Below are 22,189 nucleotides of genomic sequence, written 5' to 3'. Positions count from 1 at the left end.
CAATGGCCGCGCGGTCTAAGGCGCTTGTCTTTACCTGCTTGAACACTGGGATCGTCAATTCGAATCTAACTCAAGGCATGGATGTATGTGCATTTGTTCTGTGTGTAGGTAGCGGCCTTGCGATGGGCTGATCCCCCGTCCAAGGAGTCCTATAGACTGTGTATAGGACTAAGAAACTGAATAAGCGGCCAAGGTCCAACAAAGGAGTGTAGAGCCATGGATGGATAGATAGAGTAAGGATAGGCCTTGTAGCCGTACGGGTAAACAACATTCCCTACAGTACGGACAATAGTTTGTAAGATGAGGCACCGACAAAATAATTAACATTAATATTGCTACATCTACATCACGAGCCTCCTATACACACACACACACACACATATATATATATATATACAAAATATAGAATATTCCAGTTTGTCCATGGGAACGCAACAAAATTACAAAAACCATCGACTGACTTGATGATGTAAAACATCGATCGAATAATTTTATTCTTGTTTTATACTATAACTTCTGTTTTATAATCTAATTTATTGTATTTTTACGTCAAGTATTTTATATAATTAATAATATTGTGTCCAATTTTACAAGTACTGCGGTTCAGTGGTGGGTTAACCATGTATTTGACTGATGATGGCTACTAATAGCCGAAACATGTAGCAGAGCCAAAACCAGGCACTGATCTTGATATAGTTGTGTTGTGACGGTTTTAATAAAGAAGTTATATATTATAACACAACAGGATGCATGAAATGAAAAACAGATACTTAGTGGTACTTGGTGGTCGTTGTTTACGCCGTAAACTTTACGGTGGCAACGATCTATATTTTGGGCACAGAAAGTGGATCTTAGGGAAATAGGTGGACAGGGTAGCTAAGGGGTTCAGTGGCGATTGTGGTATTCTCTTGGTTATGTTATCCTAGTGTCACATCGTGTAATTGTTACAGAATTTGCCTATCTTAACATCCGTGAGTGAGATATATGACCGTTTAAACTTGTTAACGAGGCTGCGACAGGCTCTCTCCAAGCCGGGTTCTGGGTAGCAGCATCGAGATTGAGAGAGAAAAGGGAAGTAATGTCGGGCGGGTAGCCTAAACCGCTAGGAATGGATCGTACATTTAATTGCTAAGGTTGATTCTAGCCGTGAAGATAAGGACATGCACCAATATTTTCAAGTCATCTTTCCGTTGACGTCATCAAGACGTACCTTACGTCTCGCTGTACAATAAGATCGTATTGGTGCTGCCTGAGATACGACTGCGCCCGTGCTGGTTGCAGTGAGTGCTAATTCTGGCGGTAGATTAATCTACCAATAATAGCCCCCTCTTTCGTCAGCTGCCAGCCTTTTAGTGAAAAATGCTTATTTAAAAGAGCTTCTATAAATGTATATTTTGTAATGTTTATACTGCCTCTGTGGTCAAGTGGTCAGAGTTCCTAGGCCTAGATGTCCCGGGTTCGATTCCCGGCCCTCCCGGATTTTCTGAGAAGTAGTGGGTCTGGAGCGGGGTCCACTCAGCCTCGTGAGGATAACTGAGGAGCTATTTTTAAGGAAATAGAGACACATGTCTAGAAAACCGAGATTAACGGTCGGGGGATCCGTTGCGCATACCACGCGACACCCTCTATCCCCTAAAGTTGGCACTAACTTCGTCGGCAAGCGGCGGTCGCTCGGTCGGTATAGTTCGCTTGCGGACTACAGGCCACGGAGTTTGTTTTTGTTTTATCAATGCTGGATGTTGTGATTGGATACTGATTACGCGAAACAAAGTTAATGGTAATTACATGTGATTTTCTGTTGAATAGCAAGTACTGTTAAAATAATAACTGAACGCAGTAGTTCATGTAGGCCATGTTTGCCACGTATGTGTAGTTATACACTGTTAAGTGGCCGCGAATGCCAGTGAAACAGGAGGCTGTAACTTCGGTTTAACCGAGAACGGTTAATCTCGCGACTTCTCAAGTCCGCAAGCGAACTATAACGACCGAGCGACCGCCGGTTTTCGGCGAATTTACTGGCAATATCTCCGTTATACACCGGTAACTGAATGGGAAAATGTATGCAAGTTACACTACATGCTTAGTTTCTGCCGAAGACTTGGCATCTTAGGAAAGTAATTTACGCTTAATTCTATAGTTCCTTTCGCATAATTGCCCTATCGAAGGGGGTGGGGGAAGGGTGTAAATTAACCGTGCTGTTAGAGTTGAATGTATGTGTCATACGTATACTTTATATTGCACTGTTAATGGTCCTCAGTGCGTTTAGTAACATGAACGCATGATAAACACAGCATGACCAGCAGTTCGCCTCTCTATTTGTTTTCTTAAGTGCTTGGCGTATTTCGTATGTAAACCCCATACCAAAACTTTGCGAGAACCTAATGTAGAACCTGTCGGCCAGAAAGAACTGACATTTTCTTTTAAGTCTATGTAGTTAGTTAGTTAATGGAGAGGGTGGGTTTCCCCATGCACTTAGACCAGTATTGGTCCATTGTGCTTCCCTCTATGATATTCTACCAGTCTCTATACCCTACCGATAAATGGTGCGTATCATCAGTCCCGCCGAGCAAGCGAGTTCGGCCACTTGCTTAGCGGTGTCTAATGCTTCCCCCATCTATCAGAGGCCTTAGAGACTATTGTTGGGCGGGAAACGTCCTGGAATTTGTCTCAGTGATCTCCTTAGGAGATATGAGGTTCTTTTACGTGCCATAAAGTTACGACACGGGACACACAGCTTAAAGTCCCTCCCGGAGGACTTGTTCCCTGAATTTTTCCGCCCTTAAAAATTCGACGACCTCCGCCGGGTATTTGAACCCGCGTACCACGAGTCATGAGGTGGGAACGTTACCTCTAGACTACGGAGGCCCCTTTAAGTCTATGTAACTAAAGACCGGCTCTGTTGTCTAGTGGTCAGAGTTCCTGGCTACAGATCCAGAGGACCCGGGTTCGATTCCCGGCGCTACCAGATTTTCTGAGAAGTAGTGGGTCTGGAACGGGGTCCACTCACCCTCGTGAGGATAACTGATGAGCTATTTCAAGGAAATAGCGGCTCCGGTCTAGAAAACCGAGATTAGCGGCCGTGGGGATTCGTTGCGCTGACCACGCGACGCCCTATATCCGCAAAAGTTGGCACTAACTTCTCCGGCAAGCAGCGGTCTCTCGGTCGGTATAGTTCGCTTGCGGAGTGCAGGCCACGGAGCTATGTAACTTAAACTTTCATGCAAGATAGACTATGCATAGACGGGAAAACGTGGCAAAGCGTATTCAACATTCATGATCATTTTCTTATCTTCTCGACTCAGTGTAATCTCTGTAGTTGAAGCATCGTCGTTGAATAGCATATAAATCAATGTATGAATTGTTGTATCGTAATTGTATCACTAGATATGAATTTCCATGTCTACATAATATGCACTGGTGGTACTGGTATGGAAGTGTTCAATCCATTAAGATGCGTTTAAATAGGAATGTACAGGGTGATTCTAAATTATTGCCTAGGTTTCCGTGGTCCATAATTTTCAAACCGGAAATAGCAAAATAAACTACTTACGGAATATGAAAGTGTAAATCCTACAGTCAGGGCATCAATGTTGCTAGTACATTGTTGCGAAATAAACGTTTTTGAGTTACATTTTCATATTCCGTAAGGAATTTTATTCTATTGTTTCCGGTTCGAAAATTGTAGGCCACGGAAACCCCGACAATGATTTAGAATCATCCTGTAATTCTGTACAAGAAATTCCCGGACGGCCTGGCGATGTCTGGGTTTATTTTTAGTAGCAGACATAGGCCCTCTGGGTGCCGCGGTTATTCGTACGTTTTACGTGGTCGTTTTGAAGTCTAGACAGAAACGCTAGCAGATATTATTAAGTTACATTTGTACAATTTAGTTTCTTCTGAATGTACGCAATATGTATTTTTTTTATTGCTAGTGGGGTGGGACTAAGTCCCTTGTACTGCGGCCACTTCAGGCCTATTGTACCAGTCCCTGATGATAGGTGAGGATGATTGTGGAGCAATTGGTGGAATGAAGATTGGAGGGGAAACCGAAGTACTCGGAGAAAACCTGCCCCAGCGCCACTTTGTCCACCACAAATCCCACTTGAGCAGACCCGACATCGAACCCGGGCCGCCGCCTTGAGAAACCAGAGACTAACCGCTTGAGCTATGGCGCGGCCCGCAATATTTTGAAAACGTAACAAATGTTAGACATTACATCAAGATTTGTACCGCAGTCGTTTTTATATTTTTAACGGACAAATATGTACTTCATACAGAATTTGTAGGTATTGTCATATTTTAAATATGTATAACTAAAGTAACTCTTTGGAGCTGAGTCCTTGAGAATTCACCAGTCGCTCAGCTAGTCAAGAATTTCACAACACTTTATACAACCCTCACGTTCAATACCGTGTTCACAAGAGTTCTCCATTTTTTTATCCTAAGCCAGATCAATCCAGTCCCTATCACTCCATCCTTTCTCTCTAAGATCCGGTTTAATATTGTTATCTGTCTTCCTACCAGAACGGACATACACACGCAAAATCAGGCACTGGTCAAACAGTAAATACTAAATAATACTGCACTAATACCAGGGACCTTCAAGCAGCTAACCATTCCAAACGTGTACAAGGCAAGATTAATGCCGCTATATGTCCCCTGGAATATAACAATTCGATTGCAAAACTTACTTCATAATATGAAATATTACATTAATAGTTTTTAACAACATTTTTAATTGTATAACTTTCGGTTTTATAATTTATAATTTTATACTTCGTATTATTATAGTGTAACATATTTGTCACGTATCGAGCACTATTGTACCATCATATTGTAATGCAGTTCAATAGTTTGAGAGTGTAATAACTATGTATTTGCCTGATGATGGCTTCAAAAGCCGAAACATATAGCTAAGGTAATATTGACCTCGACCGTCTCGTTGTTGTGTTGCGACGGATTCTAATAAAGATTTTTATATTAATCTCCCACCTACGTCTGGGATTTCGTAGTGATCTCTTTCCTTCTGGCTTTCCCACCAAAATGTATTTCAAGTANCTCTTTGCTTGCAGATTTCTTATATTTTTTCTTCTACCCTGAAGATGGAGGCGATACGTTCCTCCGAAACGTCGGTTAACACCACATATACACGGTGCCAAATCCCAGAAGACTGCTTTCTTCAAGTATACATATTATTACATTCCAGACATAACATCCAAGTGCTGGTGGGCGCATATTTGATGGTCAAAAGTTTAGATTAATGAACTTGAGGAAGTAATGTTGAAAGTAGCGTTAGTTGCCTGTTACAATGAGCGTCGTTCAGTCATGATGAATGGTTTGCAAGCGAAGAGTCAAATAATGGAAGGAAACAATGTAGGATCGCATTATACTAAGACGTTCGCGTCATTACTTGCAGAGCGTAAAGAATGAATCTCAAAGTCATGAAGTTAATCAGCTTAATATCAAGTTTCATCTAACAACTGAAGCATATAATGACATCTAAAGATAACGTTTTGGCATTACCGGTTGGAATATGAAAAGATGTTTACTATTCAGTGACTTCGTTGTTGCCTGTAGAATATCATTGACTTATGTTCACCTAAATAGGACATCCAATAGGAATATTATTTTCACCTCAGACGATGTTTCTATGTATCTACCAAGAGATCAGTGGGAGATACAATGGACAATTTTTATGCTAATACTTAAGGCCGCAGTCCGAATCGAATTACGAATCTGTGTTACTAGATAGCGTCGTTCTCAGTTGATTTAATACAAAAATATTTGAATTTAAATCACCGAACTGTAAATTCGAAGTTCTCGGTTTTATAGTAAATATCACAACATTTATAGTCTTGTTTTATTGGACCTAGAGATTTTACGTGTGTTCCCCGCGAATTTTAAATGCAATTATGTGTTTATCTGATTTCTCTTAACTTCTTAGACTGCAGCGTGAGCCTAATTTTTTTTCCGTCTTTGAACGAGCCTTCCATCTTCGTCTCGCCCTACTTCTTGTATTGTGCAGATTTGTACTGCATAATTCTTTTGGCGCTCCTTTTATGGTCCATTCGTAGATTTTTTGCCATTGGCTTCTGTATTCATCTGTTCTTTCTTCTGGATTAACAAGTTTCCAATTGGGTGTTTATCATATTGTGGCGTATTTGCTCAAAGCGAGCACTGCGGTGGCAGAGAAAAAGCCGTTGGTAGGTAATGGCCCGTACAAACGCAGCAGAGGAACGTATCACGTACTGTGACATCACGCAACAATACGACAGGTGTTGCAAGCGGCGTTGTCTATGGGGTCGGCGCAGTGGTCGTTGCTACGCAACTGTGCTGTAAACACATGTCTGCAGCAGTGAATCAACAAGCAACAATAGAGGAAGCGGTATTTTCTGTGGGTCCGCACAGAGGCTGTATAACGCAGCTAGAATTAGAATTAGTATGTGTTGGGCAAATGCTGATTCGTCCTTATTTAGTCTTATGTTTCTTATGTGTTCTTTGTATCTTGTTAGATTTCTACCAGTTTGGCCGATGTATACTTTTTGGCAACTTTGGCATGTTATTTCCTATATCCCACTTTGTTCGTAGGGGTTTATTTCTCGTTTTTCATTTATTAGTTTACCTATTGTGTTGGCTGTTTTGAAGGCTATCTTAATGTTAGTGTTTTTGAATAGTTTTGTGAGTTTTCATATGTAATTTCCTGTATAAGTAGAAGTGACCCATTTTGTTCTTTTTCGTCTTTATTATTCGGGTTACCCATCTTTCGCTTAAGTTTGTTATATAGATGTGTGATGTCTTCCTTTCTATAGCCATTATTTAGTGTTATATTAATAATAGTATTAATTCTTTGTTTTTAGCATTTTCCTCAAGGGGTAGTGTAAGAAGTCTGTGTATCCAATTTTTATATGCTGGCAATTTTTGTTCTTTAGGGTGGCATGATTTATTATTTATTGTTATGTCTGTCGTTGTGGGTTTTCTGTATATTTCCATTTCTATTTGTCCGTGTCTATTAAATATATTTAAGTCCAAGTAAGCTAAATTTTTAAACACTTTAAAAGTTTTAATACCAGGAAGGCTGCTGTGATTGTGAAAAGTTGAATATTGTGTACATTGTGTGTTCCAGGCATTATGTGTGTATGTAATTTAGCAATCAGAACACCTACTGTGATGGTGGTTTCCGAGTAAGTATTGATGTTCCCTCTGAAGATGATCCGTAAGTGTGTCTGTCTGTCTGTCTCTCTCTCTCTCTCAAGTCTCAATTCTGAGACAGTAAAATATGGTCGCGAGTCCCAAGGGACTCGGACCCGAGAAACACTGCGCTGGCAAGAGCCAGCAGCATATACAGTAGACAGACCCTTCCTCTCGTCAGAGAAGGCGCCCCACAGAAACAAGACCGTAACTGTCAAATGATAATAATTAGTGCCCCAAATGGGGCTCGACACCAAGACTTACTGACTGACTGTCAGTCGCAATGTGACTCTGACTGAATTGAGAGAGTCTCCGAAGTTGGCTGTTGACAGAATAATGGTAAGAAACGAATTAGGCTGTTTAAAGAAGACATCATATGTGAGATTGGTGTAACTACTGTGTTGAAATCCGATGCCAGGATACGACTAGTGAAGACTGAGAACCCTAGTGTGTGTGTGTGTATGTGTGTGTAACGGTGTACTGTAAAGCGTGAAAATAGCGATAATTAATTTTAGTTACGAGTTGAATGTATAAGGCGTCAATAAATCCAATCCCAACCCCATCTAATAGTGCCGCACACGATACACGTGACAGTATTTCTGACCGTTAAAAGTGATTCTGTTATTCCAGAACTTGGAGTTTTTGGAGGCTGGAAAATTTTCCCGTAAGTCTAACGAGGTCGGATAGTCAAGGCCCCTATTGGTGGCATGATACAATTTGCAGCTTTGCAGAATTACTTACGGCTGTACAGTCTGACAGCGCGAGCTGCACTAGGAAACAAGAAATTAATTGCAGGTCATTTCGAAGTTTTGTACTCAGTGTTGTAAGTTGCGTTAGTCCTGTACTATTTATACGTTTTTTTTATTTAATTAATAAAGTATATCAGTTAAGTGAGTTCAGTTTTGTACTGATGTCATATCTGGCACTTCTCGTTCTTAAATTAAAAACGTGTACTTTGGTATCAATGAAGGCAATTCTGAATCTTCGTCTCTGAACCTGCTCCTTGGTTTTTGTTTCAGTGCATTTGTTAGCCTGAGTGACTGCTCACAAAATTCTAAAGACTAATCCAAAAGTACGGGGCACGCTGTAGCGTAGTTAGTTCAGGCACTATGCTACAAGCCGGAATGTCGCGGGTTCGAGTTCCTTTGAGGTGGATTTTTCAATTTACCTAATCCTTCCAGCCGCACTATGGCCCTGGGGTCGACTCAGTCTCTAACAGAAATGAGTACCAGGAATTAATTAAATAATTTTCCTGGGAAGTAAAGGGCGGCCAGGGCATGAGGCTGACAACCTTACCGCCATCTTTGAGCCGAATGTCTAGAGAAAATGTGGGAGCCTCGACGTCTCACAGCCCTATGGGCCTTCGCGGCCTGTTACAGGGATAGCTTTACCTTTTTTTAATGCAGAAGTGCAGTGTCTGTGAAGCTAGTGGAAATAGTTTAGATGAAGGCAGGCCTTATAAAACTCCAGAAAAGAAGCATTCAGGAAATTTTGTTATAAAAAAGAAACTGGGCCTAGAATTGTCTATGAATATTAAAAATAAAGTAAACCTATAGCCTGTGGGTTGTGGGTTCGTATCCCACTCAGGGCATGGATGTTTTGTGTGTGTATGCGTTTATTCTGTGTCTGTGTTGTCCTGTGTTTAGGTAGCGGCCTTGCGACAGGCTGATCACTCGTCCAAGGAGTCCTCCTGTCTGTGAAAAATGATTACGGAACTGAATAAGAGGCCTAGGCCCTGAATGGGCTGGAAGAGCCATTGAAGAAAATATGACTATGACCTTAGAACATGTGTGACATCATAATACCTTTCCCATGCCAAGCTCCCATGACTCATCAGTTACCGCCTTAATACCAAAGCAGTTCGCGAGGTCACCATGTTGTTATTTTCTATTAAAATAGCTTTAATAAAATGTATATACCTTTCAGTTATTTGTTACCATTTCGTGAACTCGTTGAGTTTTGTTGACAGGTAGTTAAAAGGAGTACCAAGCGCTGCATGTATTCGATGTTCTCAGATTTTCGCAAATTCCGGAAATTCAGCAAGGGGCGAGCGAATATGTAGGTCTACATCCTAGAATGAACACAATCGCCAAGGCAGGTGGTTACGAAAAGTTCCATATTTTTTTATGTATTAGTGATTATAGATTAGTCTATAGGTGAATAGATTTATTGTCCACTTACAGGTCGTAACTTCAAACGGCTATAACACTGTCGCTGATTTCCATACTACACTACACTAACTCTTCACAGTCCACTTCCCCTAGTCTGTTCCTCTGCAGTGTCCTCATTAGACGTTTCCTGGTCACGAATCTTAGCAATGAAGATTCTTCCGTTTCCGTTGCCCGCTGGTTAATACTCCACAAGTGAACCCTCAACTCAATCGTAGCGCCAGTTGTCTTCAAGATAACTCCTCGGCACAGACCCCGCAGAAAACAGCCTGTCTACTGTTGAGGCGCGTATACCGTACCATTACATAGCAAGGGTCCCGGCGCAGATCAAATAGAAAATAGCCTCTCTATTGTTGAGGCGTGTTTACCGAGCCCTTGCTTAGAAACGAGTTGCATAACCCTGTTGTTCTATTGCAGGCGTTACATAGCAACGGCCGGTGTTTACAGAGTCGCCTCTTAGCAACGGGTGTACACACCACAATATCCCTATCAGAGGACTGTTAACTCTGAATTGTTACCCATTTCCATAGAGTCCAGACCGGACAAACCCAGTCCCCTATGCTGTGGTTACCGGGGCTATTTCTGAGGGGTAAAACGGCTGGTGCATGAATCTGACGACTCATCTCCCTTTAGTGTTGAGGTTAAGAATGGTGGAGCTATGCCTCCATTCTCCCATGCGTCTTCATGGCGCAGTGCTTAATTAATTAAGCACTGGGGTGACAAGCAGATCCACGTGCTTTGATACTGGTATTTTAGGGGGCTTATTCTTCAATCCTGAAGATGGAGTCCATATATTCCTCCGAAACTTCAGTTGAGTTTCACGGACGACACGACGTTGTGTCGCAGGAAATAGTATTCTTCATAACCACCGCTGTGAGAACCTCAGAGAGTGTTGCTCCTTGAGTCCTTCGAAGACTCCATTTCTCCGGTTTCCATGTATTGTTTCTTCGTCTAATGAAAAACATCTGCCTTCGGAGTTGAGGCTGGACCCGAGTCGACTAGCAAGCGAGCTGATGATGTTGGCCGACTTCTGTAATGAGATCGTTAAAGCAAAGAAGTGGCTGCCACTGATGACGGTGATTCATGAGCTTGCGGAATCCCATACAGGGGATTGGAGAGCCGTTTGTGACGTCTGTCATATCCTCCTCATTGAGCAGAGAACCAGTCGAGTGTCATGCAGTTTACCCCCGGCATTTATGCTCGATGCAGCAAATACATTGCAGACTTGAAACCTGAATCGTCACCCATAAAAATGGGTAAGGTAAAGTTGTCCCTGTACTTAACTAATTAAGCACTACGCCTTGAAGGCGTATGGGGGGAGTGGATGTATAGATCCACATTTTCTTAACATCAGCACTAGTTGGAGGTGAGTGGTCAGCTTCACGCCCCGGTCACTTTACTCCCCCCCGGGGAAAGAGCTCCCGGTACCCATGGGATAGGAGGCTGGGTGGGCCCCAGAGCCCGTTTGGACGACATGGAAAAGATAAAGTTCTTGCCACGCCGGGATTCGGACCCCGACTCCTCCGTCTTCCAGCCCGTAGCCAGTCGCTATACCGACTGAGCTAAAAATTGGTTATGAAAAGTATTTTATTTGTGTGTGATCAGTATTTTTGTCATATTCTTAGCGTCTTTTTGCCTGTGTGCAGTGTCATATCTGAAATGCCTCTTATCATGGAAGTTAGTCTTATCGTTTCTCTTAAAACATCTGTTTTTCCCCCTTGTAGGCTAATCATATGCTGGTTTAATAGTCGGGTAGTAATCAGTAGTTCAAGAATAATATATGCCAGCAAATATGCAAGCCTATTTATAAAAACCGGTTAGCTACGAGTCTCCGCCAACAAGGCAAGATACTGGGTAAAAATTTTCAGGCAACTGTTACGAATGGCAGTGCTGTGGAACCCGAGCACTGTCAGCATGTGGTGTTTTCATGCGCGGAGCCCAACACTTGCGTCTTATGCTCTTGCATGGAAAGGAGTTATGTTTTCTAAGTTTCTTGAGATAAAATTGATATTTTCTTATTTTTTTTTTATCTTTTCCTCTGAGGTCCAGTCGGGGCACGCCGTAGGGTACTTGGTTGAGGCACTATGCTACAAGCCGGAAAGTCGCAGGTTCGACTCCCGATGAAGTGGATTTTTTTTTTCAGTTTACCTAATCCTTCCAGCCTCACTGTGGCCCTGGAGTCGACTCGGTCTCTAACAGAAATGAGTACCAGGAATATTCCTGGGGGGGGGGATAAAGAGCGGCCGGCGGGTGAAACTGACAGCCTTATCTGTGAGGCGATTGTCTAGAGAAAACGTGGGATCCTCGACGTCTCACAACCCTATGGTCTTTCACGTCCTGTTAAAAGGATAGCTTTACCTTTTCCGCCAAGATGCAGTCGGTAAGATGGTCCGTTGCGATATTACAAACTCTGTTTTGGATGAGGGTTGAATTAATATCTTCTGGTATATCAGATGATAATTGTTGGTGTAGAGCCGATTGATGGAGCTTATAGATATTTGTTTTATAAGGTAAACACATATTTCTTTATTTCTTTACGTTACTGCACTTAAAAGTTTTATTTTATCGAAATTCTTAATAAACTGCACTGTAACTTGGGCACTCCATAAATAGGACTTAAATATTCATTGCGGTGTTCGCAACATCTCACTAATCGTCCCTACTCTAAGTCATATGAATCTCATTCCCCCCCCACCCAAGCCATCCTGTTACTTTAGGATCCATTTTCATGTTATTCTCCCGTCTGAGCCTAGGTCTTCCAAGTGCTCACTTCCCTTCAGTTTTCACTTCTTATTTCGCCGTCTCACAAGCAAATTTAAATCGAGAAATTCAATTTGAATTCTAAACCATTGGCGCACTAGATGTTTCGACCGATATGGTCATCATCGGGTGCTTCGAAATTTATGTTAGAAACTGCTGCACTTCCATCAATGTATACAGTTCCAATTTTCACCCTCTTTTCTGCGCCCATGTGTTGTACATCTGTAACATGTAGTAGGAAATTGTGTTCGTGTTTCACATATGGAATACATTGGTGTCTCTTATAGTGTGGTTGGATGTGTACATTTAGTGCTGGGTGATTTCAGTTGCATATTGTGTGCAGCTGTTATGAGTGTTTATGGAGTTGGCTCGCATGTAGGGCACATGGGGTATGTGTGCTGCTGTCTAGTTTTTAGTTCTTGTAGTGTTTCAAATATCGACTTATGCGTATCACTGTATGTGTCATTCATATATTATATGCCTTTGCTGATTTTATATGTTGTATGTTTCTAATGTGTTTAAGTGTTTTCCTTTCTTTCTCTGTGTTTATAATATCCATAATATTATACTCCCTCATGCATTTCCCGTGTTGAGTATGTAGTTCGAATATCCAGAATTTCTGTTATTATTCATGAGTTCCTGTATATGTTATTTATATGTCGTGAGAAAAGTTCGACCTGTTTGTCCTACGTATTTTAATGGGCAGTCTCATTTTATTATTGTTTTCGTATTTATCTAGTTGTAAATGAGGTTTTATTATATTCTGTATTGTGTTTCTTGTTCTTGTTCCCTTCAGGGTTTTCCGAACAAATTTGCCGGTTGCCTACCATGTAGGTCAAACGCATGATAATTGTACTAGCCTCACTTTGGGGTTCAGAAAAATTTCGGAGTCACGCGACTTAATTAGTACGTTGGGCAGAGTCATCATTCTTATTGAGCGTGTTGATTTTTTAGAGAAATTTTAACATGTGATTAACTTATTTTGACACGAGCCACTTAGATATATAATATACGTATATCGTGAGGTGCAGATAGCAAGTAGGACAGAACAAACAGTGAAAATTTTGTGCATGCCTCCCACTCCTCTCAGAAACAATATATGATTAAATTCCCAATTTGGAAGTTCTGTTGCCAAGACAGTTATCCTCTCCAAGTGTGATCAGGTTACTGACCGCCAGACCTCCGCGTGTAATGAGACTTACGGAACCGACAGATACTATCATAGTGTCCCCTGGGGCCTTCGTGGCCCGGTCCTGAAGAATACGCGCCCATTCTCACATCCGTATATACGGACAGAATGTAGTCTTCCACATTGTTCTTGCATCTCATACCGAGCAAGCTGGTCTAGCGATAACGCTCTAGACCTGTATTCGACAGATGCTTGGTTCGAACCTCGGCCGACTTACCGGCAAGCCTAACGAGGGCTTTCGTAATTTTCCTGAGTTCCTCCACTCACGTGCCAGAATACTTCCTGGATAGGACCAACACCATCTCTTTCCAAATCCTCTCTAATTCATTATTCGTCAGTTATCTGTAATTTAGCGCCGTATACATTGTCTAGATACTGACAGCATCGAAAAATAAGCCACCTAATCTTGCGCCTTGTGTAACTGCAGATGAATATTGGTTCTGTGTTCATGGTCTGTTCTAGATCTCGTGTTTAGTGTGGGGAGTCGCTAAAAGTAGTTCAGTAGAAGTAAACAGTTAATATTTGAAGAAACATTTCTGTTCGTGAGCTGACGTCTGTGATTCCTGCAAAAGCGAAGTCGTGTAAGTTGCAGATTTCGTTTCCGTTATGCCTATTAATTATCTGCAGTACGGATAGCACTTGAATATGTGATTTCATTTATCGATGTTAGTCAGGTGGCATCTTCTATAGTTCTGGATGCTACGTTTTTGACGTACCGTTTGTCAGGGTATGTGAACCACAATTTACTGCTTGGTAGGCATAGTTATTAGAGACCGCGCACGAAACTAAGATACACGAAATATTAATTCCGGAGCCCAAACCGGATACATCGTCACGCATTGACGATTTTGGATAGTACAAAAAAAATCATTTGTCAAATTAAAATATTTACTTACGATTTTTGCAAATAACCATTTTAAAGAGCTTATAACATATACTGCAGATATTCCTGTTAAGTAGAAATTCATGTATATACAACCTGCACTCCCCCCCGTCGTAGTGCCTGTTTGATACGTGTCTGGGAAGATCCGACGTTTTTACTTATATGATAGATTTGGTTTTCTGTTCGTGAGAAGCATGCTGTTTTCGCCTCGTGGCTTGCACAGTTTGCATATCATCATGCAATCTTGTAGAATTGATGGAAGGATGTTTTCTGGCTGTGGTCCAGCTCTACCACCGGCAGTCTTGCAGGTGGGACAACTTGCAGCAAAACTTCGTCCTTGTTTCTCTTTGCAGCATGTCTGCTTTCTTAATATAGAAAGATACGCTATCATGAGCTGATTTTTCGTTCTGAACACAAAACCAGCCACCTCACGTAAACGGATTTTTAAATGTGACTTGCTTCCTTGTGCAAAGTTATGACTTAGTACGCTGTATACTAAATCTGCAACTAGTATTTGTTGAATCATTTATCATCCGTCCTCTCTTCAACGATTTTAAGCAAGTGCCTCAGGGTTTGACTACCTGAATAGGGCTCCCGAATGAGGCCAGTCTGACAACTGAAGCCGTTAAGGCGTTACTGCGTTGGCCTCGATTTTAGAACCTTCAGTCTCGTAGTCGAATCCGGATAGGATTTAATGCACTTAAAATGGGCTTTGGTGTTACTGGAACTAACCGAATCCTCGTTTTGTGTTTATGCAATGAGCCAATGACCCCGTGGAACTCTTTTGTTTGTGGTTCTATATTCCGTTGTTTGTGTTACGAATATCTCTGGTCCAAAAGGGTTTTAGTGGCTTTGTGTAGTACAGGATTTCTGGTAGTGTAATGGGCCACTGCCTCTGCGTCACAAAACATAATGACGTATAGCCTACACACAGTTCGGTCATGTTATGAATATGCAGTTTTGGGTTTGAAGTATGAATCTATCGTACATTTAATTTATTCGTACTTAAGTAATGTTCCCATAGAGTAAAGTTCTTCTTCTTCTTCTTCGTCTGCTTATACAGATTTCTGTCTGTGGCCTATTCCAGTTCAAAATTAATTTCTGAGACTGTGAATATTTCACGCGTTTGATATTGATCCAGCCCATCTTGAGGCTTCCGCCTAGAGCGAATTTAATAACTAAAATAATACCGTCTATCTTCCAATCATTTCTTCCCTTTTTTCATGGAATTTTGTTTAAAATATTTTTATATGTTTGTCTTAGCTGCGTAACATGTACTCTTCGCCAAATATAATTAGAATTATCAAATCGAGGAGCGTGGGATGGGGATGTAATGTAGCACACATGCGGGAAGAGGAATTCATGAATAGTTTTGTATGGATAATAATATTAAGATGGATCTTAGAGAACTAGGATGGGGTGGTATGGTTTTGATTAATTTGGTTTAGGATTGGCACCAGTGGATTGCTCTTGTGATGGCGGTAGTGGACTTGAGGGTTCCTTACCGTTCTCCATGGAGTGAGGAATTTTCTTTTTGTTGCTAGTGGGGTGGGACTAAGTCCCTTGTACTGCGGCCACTTCTGGCCTATTGTACCAGCCCCAGATGATAGGTGAGGGTCATTGTGGAGCAATTGGTGGAATGAAGATTGGCAGGGGAAACCGAAGTACTCGAAGAAAACCTTCCTCAGCGTCACTTTGTCCACCACAAATCCCACTAGACCAGACCCGGACCGCCGCGGTGGGAAGCCAGCGACTAACCGCTTGAGCTATGGCGCGGCCCGAGTAAGTTAGTTTGTATTTATCGATACTGAAATGATTGCAGTGTGGCTGAAGGGGCTTTTAACCAGTTTTATCTGTTTACGTGTTTGCCAGTGGAAGAAATGTTGCATTATACTTGAAAAGGCAGGAAACCAGTTTTATCCGTTATTTTGCTTGTTCTCGTCCTCTCGAGAATGAAGAAAGCACAAAATTAATTTGGAACTGGAAACGATAACCAAAAACAGTATTTGGACCCGAGGCAGATGAACTGATTACGGAACGAAGAACCCGATACTTTGTATTTTCCGAGCAGTATTGTTAATGTAAAAGAGGGTTTGATAGAGTGCTACATGGCCCACATAGGCGAAATGAATGGTAAGCGGCCCTGTGGATGACGGTTGCCAAGCAACAGGTTGTGTGATGAGAATTCGTCGAGCGGAGGGCCCCTGTTGTAACGGTGATAACCATCAAGGTTACATAAAACCTACGATAAGTAACTTTTACAAGCCCTTGAAAGTTTCGTCACACTCTACAGTCACAATGGCAGGAGTTTTTTCAACTTTTATAGGAAAAAAAGGAGTTCTTTTGTTGACATTGTGCTTACAGTTACTGTTTGTAAGTGCGTTTTGGCGAGTGGGGAATTAAAAGTCTGCTGTATTGTAGGATCTGAGGCTCTCACAGCGATGGTTATGAAGAGTTATATCTTCTGAAATATAACGCCATGTAGTCCGTTGGAAGCCAGCCGACGTTTCGGAGAAACATATCTCCATCTTCAGGGCTAAAGAATAAGGCAAGCAAGACCAGCTTGAAGGCAAGTGGCAGGCAGAGCCTGATGATCCTGAAAATGGAGAGCTTCCGATATATTCCAGACGATCTAACTCAGTTTTCTGCAAGTCAGTTTGTTCTGTGTAATCTTATGGGTCCGCCCTTCGTCACCAACCCGCCACCTTAATGCATTATGGGTGATGTGAATGCAGGTTCGGTGCAAGCCTAAACCCCACCCCTAGCTGCGAGAAGTTACACACCCTCTTCCAGTTAGAAACAGATCAACTTCCTCAAAATTTCATCACAGTTATTGAGAAATTTCCAGATACTGCGGCGAAAACCCGTCATTGGTGTTGTACTTCTTAAAACAGCTTTATTTACATTGTTCCGTAAGATGTGTATATTACAGTCAAGTAATGGTTCAATGTGAATAAAAGATAGGCAGGAATTTATTTTCATTTATTGAAAAGAAAAGATAATGAAGGTATAAAAACTGTCATTATAACACGTAGCAGAAGCCTTATTTGCGCCTAAAGTGTCTCATATAAGAAATGAAAACGGTTTGTATAATGTGCCGTCCCTGGGCAACCGCTGGGATCGCCTTTACTGTTGCGCCTGCCTTGTATGAATGACATTCGAACTTATTCTGCAGTTGGGCTACTGCATTCCATGTCTTGTTCGCAAAATACTTGTCTCTTAACAGCAGTTTCGTTCTCTTCTGTTGCAGGCTACCCGGAAAGTGGCGAAATGCGGGTACCTGTTTGTAGCCCCAGGATGGGATTTTTCCAATCCCCTCAACCGGACCAAGGTGAGTTAGTTCATTACTATTTCTGATGTACTTGCAGGTCTTGTGAAACTGACGTCATGTGTTTCTGCTCTATTCAGTAATCGGTCTGCACGCCACACTTTTATAGTTCTGTGTACAGTTTCTTTATACAGCGACGTTTCGAATTTCGGTAATCATCGCTCTACGGTACCTGTGTTATTTATGAAACGGCTACCATTGTCAGACGGTGGAAGGAAATTTAAATTGTAACCACGTGTATCACCATTGTGATTTGGCAAGAGAGCCCATTTTTTTTTACATAACCTCCTTAAAATATTCTGCCAGATTGAATCCGGTTTTCATTTCTTTGGATTTCGCAGTATTTGTTTTGTCGAGCAAGGTCGTCAGCCTTGCGTCCAACCCCCAACCTGGAGGACCAGGTCCCTGTATTTATGTCCCCCAGTGACAGTGTGGCCCAGTTATACTCCCACGCACTGGGTTCACCTTTCATTGCCTTCTGGGACTCGCAGGGCTCGTATTTCGAGCCGCCTCCACACGAGGAAACCCCGTGTACGGTTTTAAAATTTCCGTGGACACTGACGAATGTCTGACAGTGTTGATGACATCGAAAACTGTTGCTGTAATAAAACACTGTATACAAAATTACAAATGTATGTTGCATAGACTGAATGCTACATGTACGCATACTGCTTAAAGAGACACAACATATCGCACAGGTACAACATTGCGTGTATAGTAAATTTATTGTTTATGCGCCCCATAATACAGGGCAACCTGTCTGTGTTGGTCACCTATGATTCCACTCAAATCCAGCTGACACATTCATTCAAGGGTAATTATCTTCTGAGATGTTACGCCGTGTAGTCCGGTAGAAGTCGGATTTAAGATTCTCACAGTGGTGGTTGTGAAGAGTTCTATCTTCAGGGATATACCACCATGTAGTCCAGCGAAAATCAGCGACATTTAGGAGGAACATGTCGCCTCCATCTTCAGGGTTGATTTTCAACGGACTACACGGTGTTATTTCTCGTTCTACACGAGATTGTAGAAACGGTACAAATATCCGGTTCTGTTGGGGATTGAACTCGAATGCAAGTGTAGGTTATTAATTCAGCTCACGTCTCATTTGTATTTAGGAGGTATCGGGTTCGAATCATGACCATGACGCAGACTAACTTCAGAAAGTTATCACAGCTTTCCATGACCCTATGGAACATTTCTAGGATATCCATTGAAATCGACATATGCTTCCGCTTCAGCTCTTTCATCAAGGTAAAGATAAAGGTAAAGTTGTCCCTGTGCTTAAGTAATTAAGCACTGCGCCGTGAAGGCGTACGGGATAGTGGATGTATAGATCACATTTTATTGACCTCGGCGCAAGTTGGAGGTGAGTGGTCAGCTTCACGCTCTGGTCGCTTTACCCCCGGGGAAAGAGACCGAGGTACCCAATGGATAGGCTGGATGAGCCCCAGAGCCGGTCTGAACAACGTGAAGAGAAAATTCTTGATTCTACAGGGACTCGAACTCCAACCCTTCTGTCGTCCAGCCCGTAGTCAGTCGCTATACAGACTGCCGTTCAACATGGACGTACATAATAGTATCTTAATCTAATAACCTTCTCAGGTGATGCAGCATTGTTAAAATATCTTAATAATCTACTAATCTGAATTGAACAAAGTTGAAAGTGAAGTTTCACAATTAGAAGTGGGTAAAATTTTTGCATTCGTCTTGTCTCTGTCATGCACATCACTTGCGCATGAAGTGACGAGATATATTTGCAGTTAATATCAAGCTGAGGAGAAGTCCGTGTCAAAAGGAGCATTGCTAATTGCCCACGGGACTGTGTGCCAGCGACTTCTGCGGGACAGTGACAGTTGAGTCGTGTAGGTCCAGCAGTCTTCAGATGCTTCTTTGTCATTCGAGTTGGCATTACAAATTTTTATGCACAGTCCGTCGCGCTTCGTCGAGCGATGACTGGAAACATCTTGTTGAAACTGGAGAACCCAGGAACCATAGTAATACATTAAAAACTTTTTATATGATTTTTTCTGTAAGAATTGAACAGTTATTTTTAAAAGGTAATAAAGATTTCTAGCTTGATTAGCATCGCTTATTTTTATAAGAGACATTCAGACCCGTCGCGCTTTCTAATAAAGCGATAAGTATCGAGGTTCGTCAAGGGCAACAATTTAATATAAAATAAAGTCTTCACATATATCGGCCACTACTGGCCAGCATCAGAAGGTATAGCCAACACTACACAGGGAACACTTTACTTGCAAGATAAACACATGCTGTTGTTGTAAAGGATTAAGTTGAAAAATGATACACCATTTTTTTGAAAATACAGCCGTCACCGGATTCTCTTACGTGTAGAGTAAGAACTTTTACTTAATTGAACAGATATTGTCGGCCATTTTTTTAACTAAATTAACTTCATGGAGCTGAACCCTTTTTGAGAAGCCGCCAATTGCGCAGCTACTCAAGAACTTCGCAGTATTTTATGGAACCCGAAGGTTCAGTACTGTCTTCATAAGAACCCTCCACTGGTCCCTATCCTGAGCCAGATCGATCCAGTCCACACTACCCCGTCCTATCTCTCTAAGATCCATTTTAATATTATCCACCCACCTACGTCTTGGTCTTTCTAGCGGTCTCTTTCCTTCTGGATTTCCCACCAATATCCTATGTGTATTCCTCTTCTCTCACATTCGTGCTACATGTCCTGTCCTATCTTTTTTAACTTATTATGATTACATTAGTATTTTAATCGTGGAGCTGGGATAGCGCAGTCGGTATAGCAACTGGCTACGGGCTGGATGACCCAGAGGTCGGCGTTGGAGTCCCGGTGGGGTCAAGAATTTTCTCTTCACGACGTCAGAACTCGCCAACAGATGGCATTACAGGGCAAAAAAAAAAAAAAGAGTCCTAACGGATCCTGGACGCACCGTGTATATTCTCACAGTTGTTGAAATAAGAACGGAGGAAGAATGACCGGATGGGGGTTCGAAGTGTGGAAACGGAAGTTGGAAACAAAAGGATTGATGATGGAAAAGTTGTATGTCCTTTAGGTGGAGAGCTATAAGCCGAAATACAACAACTTTGGTTAGACGGTTGTTCCTTGAAATGGCTGAATTATCACGAAAAAGAGCATTTTAGAGCGATATTTAATTGTAATAATAATAATAATAATAATAATAATAATAATAATAATAATCGTCATTGCCAAAAGAGCCCTGTTTGAACGTCAGCATTGCTTAAGAGATTCTGCCATATTTATTCCGCTTTTCAGTTCTTTGGATATCGAAACATTTTTTTCGCGGATCAAGGTCGTTAGCCTTGGGTCCAACCCCAAATCTGGAGGACGAGGCCTCTGTGTTTGTGTCCCCCAGTGACAGGATGGCCCAGTTATACCCCTAGGCACCGAGTTACCTTTTCGTCATCTTCGCCCATTCGCAGGGCTACGGTGGAGATATTCTGATTCGCCTTCACACGGGATAGTTTTAATAATATTATGTTATTAATATGTCCCTGCAAAAGACAGAAAAATATGGCCCCCTCTACGTTTTGAATGTGAGAAGGAAACAGAGGTTGGCTTGAGTAGAACAGAAATAACAACATAAGATCAGTAAGACTAATACGGTGGAGCAGAGTAGGAGCAGGCCAGTGCACTGTTTCCGGTCCGTATCGGGCTGCATGATAACTCCGGGAGCCTGAATGCGCTTGCAGTGAGCTAGAAAGTGTTTTTGTGCAGTCACGAAAAAATCTCGAAATGCTTCACCGGCTGCTGCTGCATTTCCCGAAAGCACCTATATTGACTGTTGGTTGCTCTCCTGCCAAAATTGTGCTTCGAAACAGCTCTAATATTACCGTATTTACGCATGTATAGGCCGCACATTTTTTGCCAAAAATTCAAGAGGAAAACTGGGGTGCGGCTTATATTCGAAATATTCGAAATCACACTTCATTTAAAAAAAAATTTATTCATAATTAGTAATACAGGGTGTAATACTCCTGAAATAATATTCCAAGAAAATTATTTTTTCTACAATTTATGTCTGAAAATTGTGCTGCGGCCTATACATGCGTAAATACGGTAAATTGGAGCGTCATATTGCACTGCTGGTATCTGAGTTTGCGTTCCGCTTTTTCTTTTTGCCGTCCATGTGCAACTTCGGTTGATGTTCTCTCCGCCGTTGTCTCTGTATTGACGCTACAGGCCGAAACACGTAGTGTCAATACAAATAAAAAGAACAGATAATATTGTCACATATTAGGGATTTGCGTATAAGACGGGTTTTGGATTTGATGATAGCTTTTATTAGACTTTTATACAAGTTGTTATTACATTTCACAAATCACTGTCTTCCACTATACACTCTCGACTTCTGACCACATTACATTATTCCTCTCTCTCTCTCTCTCTCTCTATATATATATATATATATAGGGTGTTTCACGACTTTAGGGCATAACTGCAGGAGGTGATTTCCTAGGTCTTTGTGATCAAAAAAGTTCATATAAACGTGTGTCCGATTTTGGACGGTTACGGAGTTATGACCGTTTTTTCATTCCCGTACACTCCCTCTTGTGAACCGCGTCTGTCAGCTGGCGGGTCGCTAATTTTAGCCAGCTACAGACAGAGCGTTCTCATTATCTCGGAACTTGAGAGGTACCTAAGGCGTGGTGGG

The 22,189-nt window shown here is 41.8% G+C and overlaps 1 protein-coding gene across 2 annotated transcripts in view; it reads left to right on the top strand.

The window, feature by feature from the left end:
• LOC111863706 (protein outspread) overlaps nt 1-22,189 on the top strand; it is a 396,370-nt gene that overhangs the window by 134,031 nt on the left and 240,150 nt on the right. For both annotated transcript variants that reach the window (XM_023850245.2, XM_023850246.2), the window contains exon 2: nt 17,439-17,519. In XM_023850245.2, coding sequence (XP_023706013.1) covers nt 17,439-17,519 — 81 coding nt within the window. The remainder of the gene's footprint in view (nt 1-17,438; nt 17,520-22,189) is intronic.

Source organism: Cryptotermes secundus, unplaced genomic scaffold, assembly GCF_002891405.2.
Source record: "Cryptotermes secundus unplaced genomic scaffold, Csec_1.0 scaffold429, whole genome shotgun sequence".
NCBI classification, from domain to species: Eukaryota; Metazoa; Arthropoda; class Insecta; order Blattodea; family Kalotermitidae; genus Cryptotermes; species Cryptotermes secundus.
Note: the sequence above shows the minus strand (reverse complement) of the source record. Positions and strands in the feature narration are given on the sequence as shown.